The sequence below is a fragment of the Atractosteus spatula genome, chromosome 23 (assembly GCF_055471065.1).
Source record: "Atractosteus spatula isolate fAtrSpa1 chromosome 23, fAtrSpa1.hap1, whole genome shotgun sequence".
In the NCBI taxonomy this organism is placed as follows: domain Eukaryota; kingdom Metazoa; phylum Chordata; class Actinopteri; order Semionotiformes; family Lepisosteidae; genus Atractosteus; species Atractosteus spatula.
The window spans coordinates 17,596,067-17,620,459 of NC_142728.1; the positions used below are offsets into that span (position 1 = coordinate 17,596,067).

General features: G+C 47.0%; 3 protein-coding genes across 19 annotated transcripts in view; all 3 read left to right on the top strand.

Moving 5' to 3' along the window:
* The first annotated feature begins 1,159 nt into the window (after positions 1–1,159).
* On the top strand, positions 1,160–18,210 carry LOC148816340 (cholesterol 7-desaturase nvd). The gene is made up of 7 exons (XM_088904613.1): positions 1,160–1,903; positions 12,859–13,047; positions 13,510–13,688; positions 13,851–13,976; positions 14,516–14,635; positions 15,081–15,257; positions 15,489–18,210. The coding sequence occupies exons 1-7, from the start codon at positions 1,474–1,476 to the stop codon at positions 15,648–15,650; spliced, it is 1,383 nt and encodes a 460-aa protein (XP_088760739.1). The 5' UTR covers positions 1,160–1,473; the 3' UTR covers positions 15,651–18,210.
* Positions 18,211–19,025: 815 nt separating this feature from the next.
* LOC148816341 (uncharacterized) lies at positions 19,026–20,141 on the top strand. The gene has a single exon (XM_088940288.1). The coding sequence runs from the start codon at positions 19,170–19,172 to the stop codon at positions 20,139–20,141; it is 972 nt and encodes a 323-aa protein (XP_088796414.1). The 5' UTR covers positions 19,026–19,169.
* Positions 20,142–22,052: 1,911 nt separating this feature from the next.
* grin1a (glutamate receptor, ionotropic, N-methyl D-aspartate 1a) overlaps positions 22,053–24,393 on the top strand; it is a 28,527-nt gene continuing 26,186 nt past the window's right edge. For 10 of the 17 annotated variants that reach the window (XM_088904614.1, XM_088904619.1, XM_088904620.1 and 7 more), the window contains exon 1: positions 22,070–23,901. In XM_088904614.1, coding sequence (XP_088760740.1) covers positions 23,653–23,901 — 249 coding nt within the window. In that variant the 5' untranslated portion in view covers positions 22,070–23,652. Of the gene's footprint in view, positions 23,902–24,393 lie in introns of all 17 variants that reach the window. The other 7 variants (XM_088904617.1, XM_088904618.1, XM_088904628.1 and 4 more) reach the window with 3 other exon arrangements.

Below are 24,393 nucleotides of genomic sequence, written 5' to 3' on the forward strand. Positions count from 1 at the left end.
AATATGAAATGGGAAACTGCTTCAAGACACTACTAATGAAGAATTAGGTGTTTATAGTGACGCATCATTTAATTCTTATAGACAATTTGGGTAAGTGATAAAAATGGCAAACAAAGTGCTACGATAAATGTTTGAAAGTGTAGAATATAAATAATGGGATGTTGTTTACATTGTACCTAATCAGCGTGACTTATGTGAAATAGAAACTAGACGCTGCAAGTGGAAACTATGTGGAAATGCAACTGAGACTGATTTACAGGTGAGTACAGGAGGTGTCTTTATACAGAGAGCTGTGGAACAGGGAACACCTGTCCGGCCCGGTTGCTGAAGGTATCGCTTGACTTCTTTCAAGAAACGGCGTGGATCGTTAGCTTCTAAACGGCTTTCTTTCCTTTGTCACATCTCTTGTGTTCCAAACAGAAATATAAATAACGTTTGAATTAGCCACGCGAAGATAAACATCAAAGACACTAAAGACACTAAAGACGCTATTGTTTTCTGGATCAGCAGGTCCAGCTCAGATCTTCCGGGAAATGCACCGCAGTCCGTGCAGCTCCGCACGTCTCAGTGCGCCGTGTTGCGGAGATCTCCAACGGTACAGTCTGAAGTGTGACGCGCGATACTCGCTTGAAGTCAAAAGGCTTGGATTTCCGTGAAAAGTTATATAAAGGATAGACTGGTTTTCAAACTGAACAACAGCCGTCTGCCAAACAAAATGTACGCATATGCACACACAGGACAAGAACTTCTTCTTATAAATGAAAACGAATAAATAAAATGATATCCAAATTTCTAGCAGATTTCAATGCGAAATACTGATTGCGAGGTTATGCGGTTCTCCGTCGCTAGATGGAGCCTAAGTTACAGTGTGGAGCTCCCTGGAGCCCAATCTGGATAAACTAAACATGCAAGTCGAATACACGACGTTTTGTACACCGTACAAGAACGGACTGCTGATCTGTCTTGATGTATTTCTGAATAAGGTGAATTAATTCAACTGTACATGTCATAAATAATCTTTGATACCATTATTAGCTGGTTAAATTATTTTTATAATTCACTGCTAAGACGTGGTGCCTTGCATCCGGCTGGAGGGTGTGCTGTGGGTTCGGGAATAATGAGATCAGCACTGAGCAGGTCTCCGAGGCACGCCGGGACCGTCCCGCGCACCTGTCCGCCTCACCTGGAGGGGCAGGGCCAGAGCAGCTCGCGGGGATGCGGCCTCGGCGCGTTTCCAGGGCGACTCCAGCGCGCGCCGTGTTCGCCAGGTTTAAAAGCCAGAGCCCCAGGAGCGAACCTGCAAGAGCCTCGGCGCCCGCCTCAGTGCTTTAAGGGACCAGCGGCGTTAGTTTTCTGCTGTGTGGACAGTCGTCACCGAGGTTCAGGGGCGCGTCGGCGCAGCAGGGGGCGGGTCGTTCTAGCGAAGACTAGCGCATTTTAGTGTGCGCACACTGGCAAGTGAGCAGGTCAGGGATGGAGAACCCCAGCCTCTCGCTTCTTTTCAAGGTGGTGGGCGTGCTGCTGCTCGGCCTGGCTGCGGGGCTGGTCCTGGACGTCCGAGAGCTTTCAGACACCTTGCTGGTGACCGGGTACCCCGAGCACTGGAGGAAAGCGGGGCTGGCCGGCGCCCCAGCCCGGGCGGCAGCCTGCATTCTCGCCGGGATCTCGCTGATAGCCCTCGGCTGGCTGTACAGGCTGCTCTTTGCCCCGCTGGAGCTGCTCCGGAAGCCCGAAGAGGTGGGATACATCCCCGAGGAGGGTCGGACCCGAGCCCAAACCGCTAACGAGGTGAGGAGGCGGCGGAAGACCGGAGACCTGCCGCCTGTCTACCCGAACGGCTGGTACCGGGTGCTGGACTCGCACCTGCTGGAGAAGGGCGACGTCAGGAGCGTCACGGTGCTGGGTAAGTTCACCTGTCCGGATTATCCAGCGGCCGGACAGGGCCGCCTAAGGCGGCAGGGTATCAGACTGGGAAAGGGCCGTTTGCTCCTGGAGCGCTTATGTAAGGAGGTCTTTAGCGTGATCGCCAACAGTTGGATTGTGTTTCAGGTCATGTCGGGCATTTCAGACTCGCGTTTTCCTTCTTCAGGAGTACTCGTCTGCCGCAGGAGGGGTCTTGTTAGTGCAGCGGTAATTCAGATCGTGATATGCATGTTGTCACCTGGCGAGGGGGTTCCAGTAGGGGTGGCAGCGCACCAAGTCCTGCCCAGAAGAGACAGGTGTGACAGCCAGTATGCCCGCTGTTATTTTACTGGTTTGGTACAGGTAGCTGCATTTCAAGACGTCATGATGGGAGGCTTCCACACCTTCAATCCAGCGTTTTTACACGCGTCTCATGCCCTAGAAACTGAGCAGCATGAGTCCTGCCGACTTCCAAACACATGGGGTTTTATGTAATAGCCATAGTTGGTGAAATAGTTTCAGGTCTGTTTTAAAATACAGCAGAGAAAAAATTGATTCATTCAGTAGAATTCTATAGACGCTGCTAGATCCCTCTCTGACTCAGAACGGAGAAATCTGTTCTTGTTTGAGCCCTAATTCCAGTCCAAATGTGTCTGCAGGTTTTCATATCATCTCTCCTCTCAGTGACTTAAAGTAGCTCATTCTGGGCTTAATTAGATCAGTTTTAATTGGTCCCCACAGCTCTTTATGTGATCTCAAGAAATCTTGAAAATCTGCAGACACACGGGCCCTCCCGGATCATGACTGGGGATCCCTGCTTAGAGCAGAGAATGTCGCTCGCTTTCCTGGGGAGCCAGAGACGTCTGGGTCTCCCTCCAAGCGCTGTGGGGCTGTGGCTCAGCAGGACCCGAGTCCAGAGTGTGGCCCTGCTCAGACAAGCCGAGCTTGGTCCCTGAACAGGAGTGCAGGTGTCAGTCTGCAGTGTATGCAAATTCCCACTATCAACTGTCCTTTCAGGAGCAGCTTCTGTTGCTGTTTATATTCCTTTTACTGGTGAAAGAAATTAATTGTTTGTTGGGAAAGAGGAAAAAGAAAAACAAATCTAAAGTCCATTACTATAAAGATGCACCATTTCCCACAGAGTGCGTTTCAGGTCTGGAGCTCTCAATGTCAGCAGGTAACGGGTCTGATGGACTGCAGGGTCACCCTGCTGCTTGTTGCACTTTTCACCCCACAAGTCAGCCCCAAAAAGAGAAAGAGACAGCTTTTTATCTGAGTGAAGGTTATGTTTGGAGCTTGTTTTAGGTGTGAATTCGGGTATGGTGGATAAGTGCTCTGTTTAACCAGTGTTTTAAAGATGTGTTGGGTGATGGAGGATGTGCTAATCTGTTTTTTTAATATATATACAAGATCCCTTTATTGGCCATATACAATAGACATGCTGCATTATACTGCTTTGTTGACTTGTATGAAAGTGAGATGTCTGGAGTTGACTGTTCTGTCCATCTGAGCCTTTTGTCTTTCATTCCATTTTGTGATCTTTTGAGACCTGCAATATTAAAATGAACATCATGCTCACTCAAAGTGACACTGTCCGCCTTCTCCACAAGGCCTCCATCATCCGGTACAAACATCAGCCACTCGTGGGCCTGAGCTTCTACCTGAGCTTTCTGACGCTTGAGGCTTGTCCACTAGACAATGCTGGTTGTACCTGATCAGCTCTGTGCTTGGTGTTGCCATCTCCACCTTATCTCATCGTCAAGACTGTTCATTGGAAACCTGGAAATCCCTGTAGTTTCCCAGTATGTCCTTGTTACTTCATGGATTTATTTTCTCTCTCTTGAGGGGCAAGCAGACTTAATGATTTATGTTTCTCGTTGTATATAGCAAAACAGCAACTTAAGTTCTGATATGGGGCTTGTGGGTTGTGCAGCATTTTTCTTGGGGCATAAAAGGTCCACTATACATTTGTTATGGGAGACAAATTTCTCTACAGTATCCTCCTGGCCACATGTTCACATGTTCACAGACTGTACATTCACAAACTACAGGCAGCAGCCCAGGGAGTGGCCGGCCTGCAGAAGAGAGCAGAATCGCCTTGCTCGAGGTCCTGGTCGGAGCTCTCCGCTTTGATGGGGTTGCTAAGTGAAAATCATCTTGAAAGAGCACTGGCTTCTGACACCCTGCTCTTTGCAAAGGGGCTCGGACAAACCCAGGAGTTCCTGCAGTCCTGAGACGTTAAGTGTAGAAGTACTGTGGGGCAGCCAGCTTTCCCAGCTGGCTTAGCTTGAGAAGAAGTGTTTCTGTGATATTGTTTTCATCAAGATCAGCTAATGGATCAGCTCATGTGCTCAGTGTGTTTCTGCGATTTGTTTCTAATCCAGCAGCAAATGGCTGGAGTATGACTGCCTGCACACCAAAACCCCCTCCAGCCACCCCCCACCTCCTCCGAAACTGTGTCCCATTTATCCGCCGCTGCAGAGCAAGTCCTAGAAACCATAGCAACAGACTGAGCTGGGCACAGTGCCAGAACAGCCGCCAAAAGATCAGCAATGCGTCTGATTCCTGTTGTCCAAGTGGCTGTCCTGTCCCCTGTGGCCTGGGACCATTCCCCTGTCCCCTTCCCGACTCCTGATCTCTCTTAACAAACGGATCTATAGATTTTGTTTGTGAAATGGTGTCTTGATTATATTTTGGAAACCTGTATTGGTCATACTGCTGCAGATTTTATTCGTATTGTGACCTAGATCAGTTCAGGCTGTTTTGTTCAGAGAATGAGTTTGGCAGCATAATTTCCAGTGTCTGTCCAGAAAAAGAAATCTGTGAGGCTCAATCCTGCGCCATCGGCCTTCTTCTGCTGGGGTGTATAAGGGCTTCTCTGCTGCTGATTGAGCAGTGTTAAAAACACACAGGGAATTTGTTTTTACTGCCAGACTTCTGGTTTTCAATTTAGTATATTTTACCAAGCGTGATTTCTGAAGGTCAGTGTAACGTGCACATTGCAAGAGGTGCCTGTAAATCCCATATATGTCTGTAGCAGCACATTTTAGCAAGGCAGGAAAAACTCACTCTAAAGCATGATGTTGCAGTAGTAAGTTGCTTTGCTGACAGACCAGTAATTTAGCTATGTATCTAAGGAGCTGGTACCAAACACCAGGAACGGACTGGACAGTCTGTGGAAGAAGCTCCCTGGTGCAGTCGTGTGCATGTGCATCTTATAGTTCTGATAGCAGCATTGCTTACAAGTTTCTTTTAACCATCCACTTCTTACAGATGAATAACCATGTTTATTGTACTCATAAGTAGCATTGATTTCAGCTTCCTCTCTGGTCTCACACTGTGGAGCTGCAGTGCAGTCTTGTCCTTGCCGAGAGCAGCCATCTGTTAACATGCTAGTAAGGCTTTTGCTCCTTGGGATTAATGGCGCACATTCTCCAGCAATGTGTCAGTGTGTCTGAAGGCTTTCCCTGGGCAGGTGCTGCGTTCGGGACTTTGTGGTGCAAAAAGCATTCCACTCCTGATACTCGCAAATGTTCCTGAAGCTGTTCAAACGTCACCCTGTCACCCTGTCACCCTTTGGGTGTCTGAGCAGCTCTGGTAGTCTCTCTCTCTCTCTGTATTCTGGCATTGCTGGCTCTGTGCTCCAAAGGGAAGAGTCTCCCTCAATTACCCCAGAATGAACTGGGAACAAACACAGCTTTGTGTCCTGAATTTCAGCAAAAAATAATTATTCATGTTTTTGTATCCCAACTCTCATTAGGCTTCAGTTTACTTTCTCCTTCAATAACCAAATGAACAGAATTGTAACCACAGAAGCTCTACAGTGGGAGGTGTAGGGCCATGCGTCTGTCAGTCACATTGTGTTGTTTCCCAGCCCTGCATTTCATTCATTTCCTTAGAGACATGGGGTAAAACCTCCTTCTGCTACATTTGAGGAACCCTAAAAGAATGAAATAGCATGCAATAGTTGGTGAGCAGATGTGCTGTTTAATTACAGGAGTTGATCAGGCAGAGGGTCTAGACTGAAGTGAGCCACAATGTAGAGAGGACATGTCCACTGAGCAGGCAGGCAGCAAAAGCTGTGGTCAGTCTGTCCATGTGTGCTGATCCTGAAGGATAGTGTGTCTCTCTGTGCTGCTACAGTACATTGTTATCCTGTGCTGATGGGATGAATAGGAGCCTCTAGACTTCTATAAAGATGTGCTTGGGCTTCAAGGCATGGAGGCAGCAGTCACCACCAGAAACTCCAGGAGCAGTACTGGAAAGGATTTGCGTTCATGTTAATTTTTCAGGTTTGGACCACACTGCTTTTCAGAGCAGCACAACATTTTCACAAGAAGGAGTAAGTGGTTGATAAACATGATTTCCATATGCAGGCCACTGAAATGAGAACCCTTTGGTTGGGAACTGGGAAGCGTTTTGATTCCGTTCTCCAAGCTCTTCCGAGTGGCAGGTGTCTTGCTTGAGACCCTATCGGACTCGGGGTTGCACACAGGGCTCCAGTGCTGCAGAGTGACCGGCTGCTTCCTGTTCTCCCCTCTTGGGTGCACTGACCCCTCTCTCAGCCAACACCAGTGCACTGCCAGCACCTCGACGCCTCAGGCCTCCTAGTGCCACAGGGCTGGAATGCACAGCACAGAATCGGGATATTTGCTTCTAAGATCTATCTTATCGGTTGTCAGCGAAGTTGTTCTGGAGGTGTTTGTGTGTGTTCATTAACAATAGTATTAATTGTAGAGAACACCAGCCCAGTATGCATAATTTTATTTAACCTGGCACTCTTATTATTATTATTTGTTTTTTCTTAAACGCTCCAAGAATTCTTTATTTACTAAAGAAACACATGACTGCAATGATCTCTTTGATTCGATTTCTTTGCGTCTCCGTAGTGATAAAACCAGGAGTAACTATGACACTGAGACGTTTATTGCCTATTCTGTCAAGGGGACGGCCAGGCCTTTGGATTGTCTACACAAAGGTATCCAGGCTATCGGAGCAACCTGGACCCCACAGGCTGCTACACACAATGGTTGTTTGCTGAAATTCTTTTCAGTAAAGAAAACGAGAAGAAACACAACAGAGGCTTCCTTGACAACATGGCTGAGATACCTGCACAGGTAGAGCAAGGGGGAGCCCTTGTAACAGCAGCAGGAAGTTTGACTCGAGTGGTCATTGCCCTGACAGGATGGAGTCTGAGGGCTGGGACGGAATACTGGGGTGTCCCCAAAATGGATACTCGGCCCCAGTTTGGCAAGGCCCTGCTGTACTGTGAGGGAGAAGTCGTCCCTTGTTGAACCCCATATATATATATAAAAAAGCCTTCTGATTCCACTAGAGACCTGCACTTTAATTAAAGAGCTTTGGTACAAGATGCAAGTAAAGGTTTATTCCTTGGTCAAAAGATAAGACAAGAAATGCAACGTTTCTGCTGTGGATCCTTTTTCAGGTGTGTCACACCCTTCTGTTTTCAGCGTGGAATAAACCTTTACTTTTTCCTTTGCAGCCTACGCATGCTGACGCAGATCCCTACTTGAACTACTTTGGTATAAGATGTTTAATGAAGTGTTTTGAAATATTGCCCAGATTTATTGTCTTCTTTTGTCTTACAACATGCTCTCAATGTGTTTTCTGTTACATATCTGTGTGAAACTGAACTGTCAAATCTGTGTTAAATAGTCGAAGGTTTTTCGTTTCAGTGACCGCTGTGTGGACCTTTAATTCCACTGCACTTAACATGTTGTGCTGCTTTGAAAACCAATGTGGTCTAAACCTAAAAATTAAAAGCACTGCAATTCATTTTTAGTGCTGCTTCTGCTCAGCACAACCTAAAATTCACTGCAAACACAAGGCACTTCTTTACACAGATGTTTGTGGAGTCTGGAATAAGCTACTCAATCTTGTCATCAAAACTGATGGAATTTTTTTTTTTTAAAAGCAGGATGAGAGCCAAGCATCTGTGATCCACTAGCAACCACACAAGCTAGACGGGCCACATACCCCCCTCCTGTTTGTTCCCTTTCTTAAGTGCGAGAGGTTGCATGAGCTGTGAGGGTTACTGGAGTTCAAACACAGGAACCAGTCTAACAGGTCTGCAAGCTTCAGTGTCAGGTTTGATGCAGTATGTGTTGGTACTCCTGGGGGGTAGTGGAGACCTGCAGTCTCAGAGACTCACATGCACGTCACTGGGGGCTCAAGTGGTCACTGTGAGTCTGGATCATGCCATCTCCTCAGCAGAGAGAAGATGTTGACCTTTGTTCCCCAGGGAGGGAGGAAGAGCAGCGGGGGTGTGGCTGGAGAACAATCGGCTCTTCCATCGTGGGGACTCTTTGTCTGCAAGCAGAACCCTCTTGCAGCTGTGATTTCACTTTGAAATGGCAATCAGTTAGAGAAACGTTTCCATGACCACTGCATCATGTCCCTAGGAGTCATGAGCCTTCAGAGAAATGATGTTTAAAGGGTTTCCAGCCAATCAATTTTCCTTCCTTCATTCAGCATCCATCCATCCATCCTTTACATAAACGCTTTACCCAATACAGGGTCATGGGGGAGCAGGTAACATGCACAAGGCAGGGGACACCCCTGGTGGGACGCCAGCCCATCCCAGGGCCCACACAGACACACACTCACACACTCACAGCAGGGCTAATTCTCCCAAAAGCTAATTAACCTACAAGAGTGTCTTTGGACTCTTGGAGTAAACCGGAGCACCTGCAGGAAACCCAAGAAAACATGGGGAGAAGCCAGGGCCGCAGCTCTGCGAGGCAGCAATGCCAACCACTCTGCCATGGTGCTGCCTTTATGTAGCATCTAATTTACATAACTATCTAAAGACACTCCTTTCAGGTGCTGAGTCATTTCTGTGATCGGAGTTCACAGTTGTGTAATTCCTTGGCTCGTTATTCATGGTGTGCCTGTGGTGTTTTCAGACTTTTTTGAGGAATTAATGTTTCTTGCCAAGAATTGCAGCAATATGTTTGCATTGCCACATATTACAGAAATACTAATGTTTTTATGGTCTACAGCTCATTGCAGACGTGAAAGTTAAAATTATGCCAGTTTGGCTCATTGTTCTAGAGCCCCAAGGACTCCACACTCCCAAGCTGGACCCGCATGGGAATGTGAGCTCTCCAGTCAGACTGGTCCAGTCACGCTCAGGCTGACCGGTTCTGTGGGCTGAGCTCTTGCATGTCAGTGTCAAGGCTCAAAAGACTTGACATATTTTGCTGACTCACAACAAGGCAGCGATGTAGGGGAAAGGATAAGCAGGCGGAGAAGCTCAGGAGACTGCAGGCAGGATGGTTCTGTTTGGAGTGGAGCCCATAGAAAGGATGCATTTGCCCTGTAGTTGAAGCCATCTTTACGGCATCATAGCTTACTCCACAGTTTTCACCTGGATGTTCTTTCAGAAGTCTGGATTATAGTGAAGGTCTTTTCCAGGTCAGTGATGCCCACTGCAAGAGCATCATCTTGCCAGGAGAATCTTCTGTGAAGTACCATCTTTGTTTATGATGGATGGCATCACATCAGCTGCAGCTAAACCATTCATCCACTTTGAATGAAAACACACCAACAACAACTGCTTTCTGTAACACATGTGGAAGGTTTTAGCTGTATAAGAGCACTTTTTCCAGATCTGCCTTTGAGCAAAAGTGACACAGAAGTTGATTTGTGTGAATAATGTGGCCCTCGGGGGCTGTGTGCAGTGTGAGCAGCAGTAACCCTGGTCCTGCACAGGAGGCAAGACAGCTTGCACAATGTGCTGTGAAGAGGCAGAGTAGTTGCGAAGAATTCCTGGCTAGGAATGTGAGATCAATGTTTCCACAATCCTTAAGACCTGTGGTAGGCTCTTGCTTTTAACCCAATTCAGATAAGCTTTCCAATGCTGTGAGTGTCTCGTGACCAAGACAGGTTAGTTTAACAGGCTGGGCTTAATGCATCTTGAAACCATAATCTTATGCAGTTCTTTAGATGTAATAAAACCTACAGTAACAGTTTCATTTAAATTATTTTATTTATATGGATTCTAGTCTTGTCAATGATGTGGAAGAAAATAAGAAGGAAACAAGTGGAACTTTAATAACATTTACTTAATGCATTTTTAACATTTACTAAATGCATTTTTACTGTCTCTATGAATAGCTTGTGAGTGAGCAATAATGACATATACATTCACTTTGCCAATCACCTTAATCTCCAACCAGCTGTGATCACCAGGGGCAGTGCAAATCCAGAAAGTCCACTGCCCTAATATTGCTAATCATGATGATTTAGAAAATTACTTGTTTATCAGGAACTTTGAGATTTGGATTTGATCTGACAAGTGCAGGTGACTATGGAAGGAGTGAGTTTGAAGTATTTTCTAATATTGGACAACTCCAATGAAATCGGACTTTTAGAATAAAATATATCCATGATCCCCCAGTAAAACACAACTGTTGCACTGGGCATTGCCCATCTGGCTCTGGAGAATCTGCAAGAAATTGCGTTCTGTGGCTGTGAGGCAGTGACAGCAGTCCCTTGTGGAGCTCTAGAGAAAGCATCACCTTCAGACTGCTGTGCAAAACGGGTGTACAGGGCTGTGATTAGGCTTTCCTAAACCTGGAGCTTCTCCAGGTAAACATGAATAATGACCATGGGAAATTAAGCCATGATTTACTGTAATATTTACTAGTAGCAGTGTAATTGCTGACTGTCCCAGGGGGAGGTGGGATGTTTAACTTGCTTTTCTGTGATCATTAGGCCTCCATTAGCTGGGACAGCAGAACGACATGGTGGACAGCTCCAGCTTGCAGTTCCAGGGTTCTTGGTTTGATCATGATGTAGGTCACCTGTCTGAGAGGAGTCTGCATGTTTCTCCTGGCTTTCCTGTAGGCTTTCTCCCACCTCTCATTGACATGCTAGTCAGGGTTGATTTACTGCCCTCAATTTGTCCATTACCTGGAAAGTTTCTACAAAGAAATAAAACCAGGTATTCGACCTGTTGTACTTGATCCCTTTTTACCTGTGTGCACATGACTCAACTAGCTGTTGATTCTTTGAGGATTTGTTTACTTTAACAACTCGTTAGGTGATTTTGGTTTCTGTCTTGAATGTTCAATAGTTCAGCTGGATTTAAATCCAATGAGATCAGGTGGCTAAAAGGCCTTTTCCCTCTTTGAAAGTTCTTTATGTGGTAAACTGTACTTACGGTCCACACGCCATCACCACATTCTCTGTCTTGAAAATCTGCTTCCCTGTTCTGAGCCCTGAGGAGTGGCAAGTTAGTGACTGGTGACGCGTCTGTGTGGTATGAGCGAGACGTGCTAGGTGGGTGTGGGGGTGGTGAGCTTGTGTGACCTAATCGCACAAGCTCCAGGGAAGGGTTTTTCCAGGAAAAACAAGGTTGCTGCTGGAAGAGGTGTTAGTGGGGCCAGCAGGGGGCGCTCACCCTGCGGTCCATGTGGGTCCTAATGCCCCAGTATAGTGACGGGGACACTATACTGTAAACAGGCGCCGTCCTTCGGATGAGACGTAAAACCGAGGTCCTGACTCTCTGTGGTCATTAAAAATCCCAGGGCATTTCTCGAAAAGAGTAGGGGTGTACCCCGACGTCCTGGCCAAAATTTCCCATTGGCCCTTACCAATCATGGCCTCTTAATAATCCCCATCTATGAATTGGCTTCATTACTCTGCTCTCCTCTCCACTGATAGCTGATGTGTGGTGAGCGTTCTGGCGCACTATGGCTGCCGTCGCATCATCCAGGTGGATGCTGCACATTGGTGGTGGTGGAGGGGAGTCCCCATTACCTGTAAAGCGCTTTGAGTGGAGTGTCCAGAAAAGCGCTATATAAGTGTAAGCAATTATTATTATTATTAATCTTGGCAGAAAATCGCAGATGGGCTTCTGCTGTTTGCCATCAGTATCGGGCAGGCTGAGAGTCTGCTGTATATTTTTGATCCATCTGAACAAGTTTTTATCCATGACATGGACCCGTCAGCAGCATTTATTTTTAAACTTCTTTAGGAGACTTATCCTATCTCTCTAGATGTAGATGGATGTTCCCCTTCAGAGAGTGATGGCATGTTTCAAGCGTCTCGGGTCAGAGCTTTCGACTTCCCTCTCTCTGACACCCCGCTACACCTGCCTGTCCTCACTCACATCATTAACCATTCATTGTATCGCATTAGTGCTGTAAACCTTTGCTGCAGGCAGGTATGTTTTTTCCTGATTTTCTTATCTTCCTTATTCTGATTCCTGCTGATTTCTGCACGGTGTGTGGGTGGAGGGCTGTGTCATTAATCTGGCTGAGTTATTCCCTCGTGTCGACCCACTGTGGCATTCTAATCTGCCTTTGTACCGTGATAAGAGTCCTCTTGGAGCGAGAGTAGAGTATAACCTTCATGAGAGACTAGGACAGCACTGCAGGACACAGGGCTGGACAGACCAGTTTTTATAACTTGGTGGAAATGTAAGTGCAGATGTACTCCTGTTGAATTGTCCTTGCTACTGGATATGTGGAGTTCCGTAAAAAATGGAACACAATCTTTAAAGATGGCTGTCAGGAACACTTTGCTTAAAGGGCATGTTTTAAACCTCCGACTTACGCAGAAACAGCATAATGACCTAACGGACAAATGAAAGGTATCAGTGAGCTCTGGTGAATCACGGGCTGGGCAGGAATGAAGACCAGCGGACACAGGTTGTGTTCAAAGAGATGTACAATTTGTAAAAGGTTATCATTCAGAATAATTTTGGAGTTCAGTCATGGCATTTAATCCTGTAATTAATCAAAGAGTTGAACATAAATGTGCTGTCCACCTTGTGGACAGCCGTTCAGCTTGTGAACGAACCACATTCTTGCTAGATTGATGCCTCCCTCTCATTTCGCTCAGGAATGTCCGTTGGCATGTCAGACTGGCTAGGAAAGCTTTCTTGGGGAATGGAAAGATTACAGAGATTTTTTCTCTCCCCTGCAGGCGAGCAGGTGGCCGTGTTTCGAGCGCTGGATGGGACGGCCCATGTGGTTGATGCCTACTGTCCCCACCTGGGCGCCAACCTTGCAGTGGGGGGGCGTGTGGTGGGGGGGTGCATCGAATGCCCCTTCCACGGCTGGCAGTTCCGCGGGGAGGACGGCAGGTGTGTGCGCATCCCCTACGCTGAGAAAGGTGGGTCGAGAGTCTCTGCTGCAACGCTAACGCAGACTGCAGACTGCAGCAAGAGGGACAGTCAGAGATTTTTCTACCCGTTGCATTTTTTTGCATTTAAAATTTTATTTATATTATTTATTTAATTTTTTTAAATTGAGATCAATTTTTAAATGAAGATGCATGCAGCAGGGCCTGAGATGTAGGGCTGAATTGCTGTGGGGCTTCAGTCTGGGCAGAGCTGGATTCAGATCCATGATTTCACTATAAGCACAAAGGTGAAAGGCAGGTTCTGAGAATGGCCCTCTTGTGGCATCACATCCTGTGGGCTTGGAATCCATTTCTTCGTTCATTTTATTTAGAGAGCGACGGCTGTATGATGAGGGTACTTGCAGTATGTGCGTGGCAAAGCGCTCCGCAGGGTCTCATGGGCAGAGTGCACCTGCTTCTCTGTTCTTCTGACCCCTCTGTGTCTGGCTGCAGTTCCGGACTTTGCCCGGATCCGGACGTGGCCGAGCTGTGAGCTGAACGGGATGGTGTTCGTGTGGTACCACTGCGATGGTGTGGATCCCACCTGGAGAATCCCAGAGCAGGAGGAGATCACCAGCAGGGCGTGGGTGTACCGTGGGCGCACGGAGCATTTCATCAATGCACACATAGAGGTTCGTCTGGACAGGGGGCTGCCTGGGTCCGTTCATCATCTTTAATGGGAATGATCTATAAACTGTGCATTAAAAGAAATTTAATTGCAACCTTTTCCTGTCTGCTAAATAGAGAGGGGAGCCTGTTGTAGGTGATGTTGAATGAGCTCTGTGCCCCTGCAGGAGATCCCGGAGAACGCAGCGGATATTGCTCACCTGGCGCACCTGCACACGCCTGGCATTGTGAGTGGGGTGGACTTGCGCTACACCAACAGCAAGACCTGGGAGTTTGTCCGTCACGACTGGAAGGTGAGGCGTCGAGACCCAGGAAGCAGAGCGCAGATATTAGGATCTGTGAGCTCTGGTCTGTTCCCTGAACTGTGACTGTGAAAAACTGGCCCTTCAGTAGGCTGGTGCAACAACATTGTGCAGGTGTGACAGAATGAACCCTGTCAGACGACAGCGGCGGATTTCTGGGGAGATATTTTCTCTTTACAAATTTGCTAATGTGGTGTAAGTTAAGCTTCCTTTGAGAGGGAAAGACCCCAATCATAGCAGTATTTCCACAGTGTTGGATGTGTGCGCATTGAGAGCATCAGTGGTCAGACCGACCCCTTAGGGTGAGGTGTGGGCATGTTTTTACTGATACACATCCCCCCTAAAACAGTAACTCCTGAAAGGCAGTGTGGGGATGTCCCCACGCAAGAGAGGATTTTGTGAACAAACTGGTATCTTTTACACCTGCAATGTGCTGGGGTATATCTGGGGCTGCGCAGGGCTTTGGGTACTAAAGCCAAGTGGAAGTGGTGTGACTCCGGTGTGACTCCGGTGTGCTGTGTGTTGCGCAGGTGCAGTGGGCGCCCGAGCCAGAGCCCAGCCAGCACTGCTCCCGGATGCTGGTGAAGCACGCCCTCACCATCTTCGGCAGGCGGTGGCCGCTGCTGGACCTCGACGTTGTGGCCAGACAGGTGCGACAGAGGAGAGTGGTTTCTCCCTCAGTGTGTGTGTGAGCGGGATGCAAGCTGGGTGCTTACAATCCTATGGAGCTTCAGGACGTGCATCTGCCGTTTATGCACTTCAGGGACCTTTTGTAATTATTATTGGAGTATATTAGTAGAATCAGACTTCAATTTCTTTGGTTTCGTGCTTTTTATTAGTATAAAGGACTGAAGCCCATGAAGCTTGAATCAAAATGCTGTTGCATGAGATGTATTTTTATCTTATCTATATGTCAGCAATGCTTAGCCATAGGCTTTCCAGCTTTAGCCTCTGCCGGTGCTGCAGAATCAGGTCTGTTTGCCTGCATGCTGAGAGGTGTGGGATGGGTTTTCATTCCTGCCGTGTCATGAGTCCACACACCACCTGATCGTGATTCTGGCTTGCCTTTGTCCTGACCTGTGTGGTGTTTGGCAGGTGGGCCCTGGTGTGGTGTTCCTGACCTTTGACCACAGTTTCCTGGGTCGTGGGGTGATCATGCACTGCGTGACCCCAGTGGAGCCACTGCTGCAGTGTGTCTCCCACAGCATCTTCTACCAGAGCAACATTCCGCCCATAGTGCCCAAATTCATCCTGCGCGCAGAGTGCATACAGGTAACTGCCTGCTCAGACTCTTTCTGTGATTTTTGGATGTAGTAGTAGATTTCCCAAGCCTTCTAGAAGACATTTCTACGATTTTGCACAAACCATTTCTGTGTGATATCTTGCTATTTCTTTTGTATTTTAAAAATGGTTTTGTTTTCAGCATTTCTGTACCTCTGAAATGCGGAGTGTGAAAGTGTTATCCGAGAGAGGCTCACCCTGTCTTGCTGTCTGTTCCCACAGTTTGAGCGCGACGTGATGATCTGGAACAACAAGAAGTACATTTCCAAGCCCCTGCTGGTGAAGGAGGATTCCGCCATCCAGAGGCATCGCCGGTGGTTCAGCCAGTTCTACAGTGAGAACAGCCCACGGCTCGGCTTCCAGCAGGACTCGCTGGACTGGTGACCCCTCACACGGAGGGGGAGTTCAGACTGGGGGACACCCTCTTTCTCTGCCTGTATTGCCTGTCCTCCCTTTACAAATCACTTTCACTAACCCAGGGATGGGGCGCTCTTTTTCCAGGGGGCTGTGTGTTTTTTGCACATTCTTGAAGTCTGCAGCGCTGGAAATAGCTGTTAAACTGGTCTCGTTAAGCCAGCAGCAAACTGATTTGAGTCATTAAGAGCTGAACTGGAATGAAAACCTGCAGACTCACTGGCCCCCAGGGGCAAGACTGCCCTCCCCTGCCTTCACCCATAGTGTACATCCAGCCCCAGGCATGTTCCAGCATATGGGCTCATGGGCCAAGTGTAGAAACTCTTCTCCTGCCAGTCCCTTTCAGTTCATTTTCCTTAAGTCTGGCGAATAGCTAGTTAGAGTTAGACTTCAGCAATTTAATGACAATCAGTGACCTTTGGTATGCATCAGATTTGTTTGTGTTGGTCACCTGATCTCCCAAAGGAGACAAACCCAGGAAAAATTGGGGGTTAAGGAATTGTTTTGTTAGTTGTATTGTGAGGAAAATCCTTTAAATCTAAATTAGCTGCACCGAGATTGATTGTCTCTCTTCCGCTAAATGTAAAAATATGAACCAAGAGCTCTGCAGTGGAGCTGGTACAAGGAAAGACAATGTGAAACTTGCTTGTGAAATTGATCCACTGGATGCCTTGCCCACTGGGCTAGAGATGTTCCAGATGGGGGTTGGAGCTGCAAGTGCTGTTGCAGTCGGCGTGGAGGCCCCAGGCAGAGTTCAGTAAAGGGCGCTGTGTCGCAGTGAGTCCTGGATCTGCTGAAGAGCAAATGATTTAGTGTGAGTGTGTGGGGGGAGGAAGGCTGAGATGTTACGTTTTCTCCAGTTTTGAGAGGACCTTTCTATTCCAATAAGTGCCTGATGATGGCCTGAATGTGATTGAATGGCTAATTTAAAGAGCAGTTAAAAGCAATAATATTTAAATTCAAAACTGTTTTATTTAGGAATTGTATGAAACCAACCAGAAACCATTAAAAGGTTTTGATGTTTTCTTGTTTATATAATAAAAACAAAATTGTGTATCTGTAGAGACAGGCTATAAATACATTTTTATACAGGCGATTTTTGGTCGCCTGTGTAAGTAATGCCATGTTTCCAGAGACCGATTATATTATTGTATCGCTGTGTGCTTGAGAAAATCTTTCCTCAACAGTTGTATTCTACAGTCCTTTCAGACTTTCTGATGTGAGCATTGATCCTCAAGCGCAGATGACTTCTACAACCATGGCAGCTCTGTCTGTCCACACCAGACACACTCAGGCGCAGCTCAGTGTGAAGGGCTGAGTCTTGTGGGACAGAGGGGAATCTCTCTGTCACCTTTGTGATACTAGAGTTGCTCTCCTGTACATGAGTGCTGTCTCGCAGAGAGCATACAAGTGTTACAGTTTTTGCCTTAAGTCTGTATTTTGGGGGAACTTAACACACGTGTTGACGTTTTACAGTGCAGTTCTGTAGTTTAGTGACATTAATTGTATTTATTGGGATGACATCAATTTGCATTCTATAACCGATAACCAACATTAGTATTAACAGCAGGAAATATCTTTAAAAGTTTTTACATACTGATCATTTAAAATCATATTTTAGCATAATAATCTTCAAAAACAATACCAGCTTTCTCTGAAGTATTTTCTGCCTCAGGGGTTTCAGTGGTGGACCGAAAATGTTGACAAAAACACATTTCTAGAAGTACTGTAACATTGTCAAGCAGATGTAGATTGATGAAACCTGTCACCATAAGGAGTTCCTTGCTAAGGCCCTACAGACTGTGGCACCACAAACACTCTGAGTGAGGGGGCTTAGTACTTTCTCAGATGAGGAGTGTACAGTACTTCTTTTGCATGAGTGCATGTTCTGGGAGATGAAGTGTTTCTCAAGTGTGTTCAGCATTCAGCTCTTTTTTTTATGATACCATTCACACCTTGTACTGTATATTTTATTTTAAAAGTTTGATCTTCAGATTAGCCCTGGAGAAATATACCTTGTTAAAAGAGCTCATAATGCATATCTTTCCATTTGTATAATAAAGTATGTGGCTGTTGACATGGAATACAAGAGCTGTCCCTGGAGGCAGATCCACTCTGAACCCCGATCTCTGGAAGGAAACTGGATGCACTTCATGCCAAGCAGTGAATACTTTCGAAAATGACAAAGTAGCATTTTTTCTAAAGCCCTGTTTGCTTGATTTTAATGTTTGAAAAACAATCCATTATTTTCCCCTGTGCCTTTTATTTTTTCATGTGATTCTGAGAATACTTTTAACTAGCTAGAAGGAAGCAGCTCTGCGTTTCACAGGGAGCTCACAGCCCTGCACACATGTGCAAGTTGGCCTGGTTAGGCTGGCTGGGAGGCAGGACAGGAGCCTGTAGACAAAGGGACACTGGATCTGCATTTTTGTTTTCTGGAAAACAGATTTTTAAAATTATTTTTGTAATTCCATAGGCTACAAGAACAGATATTTTTAATGTAGACTAAAATAAAATATTCCAACAACAATATTTGTTTTTAAATGTTTTCATTTTCACGTGTGTAGAGTTATCAGGGGATGAGACTGCATTGTGAAGCAGCGACCCGACTCCTGGAGGGTCTGTTGTCGTTTGGTTTTTGCTCCAACCTGAGCTCTCAGTGGGAGCATTTTGTAACTTGGGCCTGGGATGTTGTGTAAGTAACTGTACCTTTAATGCAGCGTGTGGTTTGAATGATTAACAGCAAACTACCTGAAGAAACAGCCCGTGTAGATCTAGCTAAGAAAATAATTCGTTTCCTTGATTACTCAGGCTGAAAGAAAACACAGCAGACGCCAGACCGCCCGGGAGGTCAGAGTGACACCCCGGAGTAGACCGCTGGCCATTTGCACACGGAGCTTCAAGTGCAGTATGAATGTTAAGCATGGGCTCTGCACTGTCGTGATCGCCTATGTGTTCGTAGGTGAAACATTTTTGGTGTTTCAATACGCACAGTATTGGTCTGGATAATTGCATTCAGACAGCTCACGGTTGCACACCTCCAACTGGAAAAGGTCCCCTCCTCATTAGCGTCCTTCCCGATTGGTGGCCGGTGCCAGGCAGGTGTGCAGAGTACTTTATCTGGACTTATCTGGGAAACTGATTGTGGAGACGGAGGCGATTGGGACAGACAGCCACTCCCACATCCCCAGCTGCTGGAAGACCTTGTTCATGACCGACAGCGCCGCTCGCCCACTAATCAACTCTCCTTTCCGCGGTATTCAGCAAATGAAGAGCGTTATCAAGCGCCCGTTGCCTCGCATAGCTACAGAACTAAGTATAGCGATTAAAAGAGCAAATTTAAAATCCATCGCTTTAATTGTGCTTCTCATTTCAGTGAGGCGGTGATCTATTATTTAAATAGTGTCGACAGAACTTTGGTTCAACGGATTGATTGTACGATCATGGTGATATATCGTAAATAGAGTGAAGTTGTGCTTTGTTTAAACCATGGAGCTGGACCCCAGAGAGGAAGGACACGCGAATGCGGAGCAGGAACTCGGCTGTCCCGGGAGAACTCCTGCCCCGGCCTCTGCGGTGGACGAGCCGGAGCCTGGCGCAGAGGGCGCTCTCTCGGCCCAGCAGAGCCCCGCGGCGCTGGGACCCGCTACCCGGCCCGAGGTGTGGCCTGGCGGACGGTGCTCGGAAGCACGAAAGCCGCCCGCTGAGGTCTGGCACGGCGGGGCGTCCGAGCGGGAGCAGCGGAGTGACGCGGTCAGGGAGCCTTTGCTCCGGGAAAACGGGAGCGAGGTGCAGAGCGGACCCGGGGAAGGTGGTGTGAGAGCGAGGGAGTGCCTCAGTGAGAGCTGGAGTGCAGGGCTGTTGCTCTCCTTCTTGGTGGAGGAGACCAAGGGAAACCCGGACTCGCTGAACCGCAACAGCCTGCCTGTCTCAGAGAGTGCCGACGAGTGTCCCATCTGCACCGAGCTATACGAGTCCCAGGGGGACCGCATGAGGGCGCTGCTGCACTGTCACCACACGATGTGCCAGCGGTGCTTGGCTGCGTTGCAGCAGCGCGCCGCTGACAGAAGCCGGGTCTGCTGTCCGCTGTGCCGGCAGAAGACGCCGCTGCCACAGTGGGAAATCCGCAGCATGCAAGAGGAACTGATGAGCCACATGGGCTCGGCGAGCCCCAGCCCCCCCCAGCCCACTCCCTCCTCATCTGCTCTGCCCCCCCGGCAAAGGGGGCTGTGCGCTGCTGCAGAGCGGCAGTTGGCGTCCCGGCTGGAGACGGGGTTGGCGTGCGGCTGCTTCCCTTATCCCCCCGGGCTGCTGCGCTTCATCCGGGCTCTGCGACCGCGCTGCCGCTGCTGCCACCTAGTGGCCCTGCTCCTGCTGCACCTGGCCGAGCTGAGCTGCCTGCTGCTGGTGTTCCTGCCCGTCATCGTGCTGGTGCTGCTCTTCACTCTCGTCAGCAAATAGGCCCCGGACTGCCCCAGCCCAGCCCGAGCAGCAGGCCCCGGACTGCCCCAGCCCAGCCCGAGCACCAGGCCCAGAACTGCCCCAGACCACCCAGAGCACTAGGACTGCTAAAACAGACTGAAATTATTTTACAAGGATACAATAGCATAACTTCTCACCTACTCATCTTTTCAAGCCTCAGAACATGCCACATGTTAAATAATAGATTTAATTTTTTTTATTTTGCCTCTTCTAAATCAAAGTTCTGTCTGTCTTTTTTTACATTGTACTTGCTGTAATAATATCTAAACTTCACGGCACTGAAAAATGATGCAGATACGTGAAAGGATATTATACAGGTTCAAACTGTTCACAGCACTTTCAAAATGTGATTTCCCCCACAGGAGAGAGGATTGTGGTTCCTCTTCAGATTCCTTTCCTCTCTCAAAAGTGTCTCTAATGGGATGTGTTAGAGCAACCGTCCAAATGAAGAACACTTTCCAAACATTAAACAGGCTCCTGGGATGCATCAGAAGCAGAGGGACAGAGTCCTCTTTAATAGTGTACTAAAGCAGCAGGACGACTACTGTACATCATGCCTAATGCATGTGCATCCTCCCCTATTGTTAAGGTAAGTAATTCCAATAAATACATCTGAATAACAGTACCTGGATGTAAAACTGTCTGACAATTCTGCTTGTAATCTCAACATGATAAAAGTGCAGTGCAGCTCACAGGGCCTGTGAGAGCCGAGGCGGACAGGCGCAGTGCAGAGGGGTGTCACTGTACTGCAGCAGGGGAGGGGCAGCAGCACACAGAGCAGGCCAGCGGGAGTCGTGTCGGCCCTTTGATTCTGTCGCTCCCAGCAGGAGGCGCGCAGGCCCCTCGCCGTGACAGAGCGCCTGTCCGCAGGATCCCCTGAGGCAGAGGGCCCGCGAGTGCGCTGGGGCGTGTGTGAATGTGCACGGGGGGCTGCACATCAGGAACTGGAAGGATTCCAGTGCGGAAATGGATTGCTGGGCCTGGTGTTTACTGTTGTAGGATCCGTATGTAGGCAACGAGAGTGGCAGGGCGGTGCTGTGGTCAGGGCTGGGGCTCTGGGTGTGATTCCAGACCTGGGCTGGGATTTGAGTGGACTCTCTATGTTGTCCCTGTGTTTGCCTGGATCTTCTCCAGGTGCCCCGATTTCCTCCTGCTGTCCGAAGACATACTGATGGGTTCATTGGTTTGTGGGGAAAACTGGCCCTCGTTTTGTGTGTTTGTGTGCCTTACGAAGGACTGGCATCTCGCCCAGGGTTTCCTCTGCCTTGTGCCCATTGCTTGCTAGGATAGACTCCAGCTCAACCACCCCTCTGGATTGGAAGAGGCAGTTAGAAAAGGGATGGATATAAGCGATGAAACTAATGTACTGGTGTATAGGTATCTTAAACATTTTACATAATGTTATGGTTTTGAATGGAATTCTGAATACGTTGTATAAACATATAGGTTTATGTTTTAAAGACTTTCATTGTCTCAAATAAGAGCAACAAGAAGATTCAACTTGTCTTCTCTCCTATGCAATAAAACCTCAAATGGTCTTCTAGTTATAATCATAGAAACGGGAATGTGTAAATGTTTTCAATACAATATATTCATTAGAAAATTATCAGACATTACAAAGTTGTCCTTGAAATCATCCTGTCCAGCTGATCAGTCTGGATGTTCAATTATTGTATTTAAAATTAATCACATTATTTTTTACACTAGTAGGTATATTACCAAACACCTATTACTTCAAAACCTTTGATTCATTTGCACTCATCAAGCTACTGGCAAAAAGACAGTGGTTAATTGCATCCTGCAGTGTGGACTGCGGATTGGCTGATGATGACTTCATCACAATGCTGTTTAAAGCGGTGGTATTTGGTGATTGAGAATACTTCCATAATATTTGTTTTTACTTTTCATTCTCCATAAAAATGACCAGGATATTACTGGAATCTTTTCTACTCGTCTGTAGAGCCGAGGGTATTGCTTCATTTTGTGATCACACCGAGCTTTAATCACCATTTCGATTACACTGTTTGCAACACTTCAGTCGGGAACGTCTGGTTTCTATGGAAACGCAGTTCGGTCGGGATGCGCAGTCAGTCTGAGGCTCGGTGCTGTATTATGATGGTGCCGAAGGAGAAAAAAACGTTTTATGGAAAACTGCGTATACAGTTTTACAAAAAAATGAAACCCATAAGAATCAAATTAATTCAAGTTGATGAAATATGACTGTCAGAGGGTTCAGTTTCACCACAATCTAATGTTACGTTCGTTTAATAATAATCGATTGTTTAAAGAAAATGATCACTAAAACTCACAGCAGTAAATCAGATTTAGATATTTATTCATTAATTTACACATTTATAAACGGAAATCCTCTTGCAATCGTGTATAGAACACATCTGCTTCTTCTCACGTTTGAGCAGTTTAATCCACTGCTGACACACTTATGTAATAACCCAGATGAAATGCAAAAAAACAAAACAAAAGAGGGACTCGCGCTACAGAAGGGAGAAACTGGGGAATATAGGAGTTTTATATACTGTACACATAAACGTCCATTTAATTCATACTTGGTTATTTAAAATATTCAATTTACAGCCGTTACTCCAGGTCAGGGCGAGCAGTGGTCAACACTGAACGAACAGCCTCTCGGACAGTGGTCAGAATAACAATGTGACTCACGAAATATGTCCAATTAATGTGAACGATAGGGAAATTAAAATAATCTTTAAAAGCGCATGGCAGTAATAAAGTCTAAATACAGTGTATGATGACACTGGCGTAAGAGAAGCACAGTTTGCTCCTTGTTCCATTTTTAAACAGAACATTTTACACGTAAAATTATTAATTAAAATTAGGTAAAGTTATTTTATGTTGCGATCCTCAGGCCGACTAAAAATAGGCTTGATCCCTGTATTGAACATCATAGACCTGCCATCCGACCTAGAACTGCGCACTGAGCGGAGCCGCGGGAGCGCGCCTGTGCTCGTGCACGGCCGTCAGTACCAGGGACAGAGCTCGGCGCGAGATTGCTGCAAGCAGCTCACTCACCCTGAGCGTCCGAACCCAACCAACACCGCGAACTGGGGCACAGGGAGGAACGGACAGGTTAAATTTATACATGCATGGTAAAGGCATCTACAGCATCCAGGACAAAGGCTGGAAGATCGAGGCAATTCCACAGACCTTTCTCAACAGTTGCCTCTAAAAGCGGATCTAGTTCAGTAAAATAAAAACAAGGATACGTGATATTTCGGCAAATTAAAAGAAAAAGGGGAAAGGTTTCATACTGATCTATTCAAGGTCCACATGCAGGCGAGGACAGTGCACATTCCTTTGCAGAGCATATTGAAAATGATTTTTTCCAGTGACGGCAAATCCCTGAGCTGAACAGGCTCACCGAACACAGGATAGCCAGCGCAGCCGAAGAGACAGACCGACCGACAGCTCAGAGTGACTCTCATCGTGTCCGCATAGTAGTTCAGTCTTTCACACGATGCGCTTGTTTCTGCTGGCGGTTTTCTTCTCCTGCTCCTGCGCCAGGGGCGGCTGCGAACCCAAAATGGTGAATATCGGGGCTGTCCTGAGCCAGAAGAGGTACGAGCAGGTCTTCAAAGATGCAGTGACTCAAGCTAACCAACTGTACGGAAAAGATAAGTTCAAGATGAATGCCATCTCCGTCACCCACAAACCGAACGCCATTCAGATGGCTCTGTCTGTATGCGAAGACCTCATCTCCAGCCAGGTAAACACGACGAGATTCGTTTCTTCCCTGTAGAATGTAATTCACACACGATGTGTCACCTGAACATCGGCGCTTTGTTGGTCCATCAGAGCTCGAATCGGTCAGAGTTCGGGGTGTTTGGGCGGTTTGATTCTCCTGATTGTCACCCGCTGAGCTGGGAGCAGCATTTGGTTGAAATCTGCGAACTCGGTAACGCAAAACTAAATCGCTTAAATTAAAACACTATTTTCTTTATTTTATTTTCACTGGAATCATAACGATTCAGATATTTAAGAGTCCCTCCGACACCAGTGTGGAACAGTCAGATATGCAACCATCATGGATGACCCATTTAATTCCTTATTGAAGACACACAGATCTACATGCGCATACAAAGTGAGCTTATATCAGAAATAATCAATTACAATCCATATGAAAACCTTTCATGAACGATAACATAACTGCTTAGTGTTATGTTTTCTTCATTATTTGAAGAGTAGTAATTAATTCTGA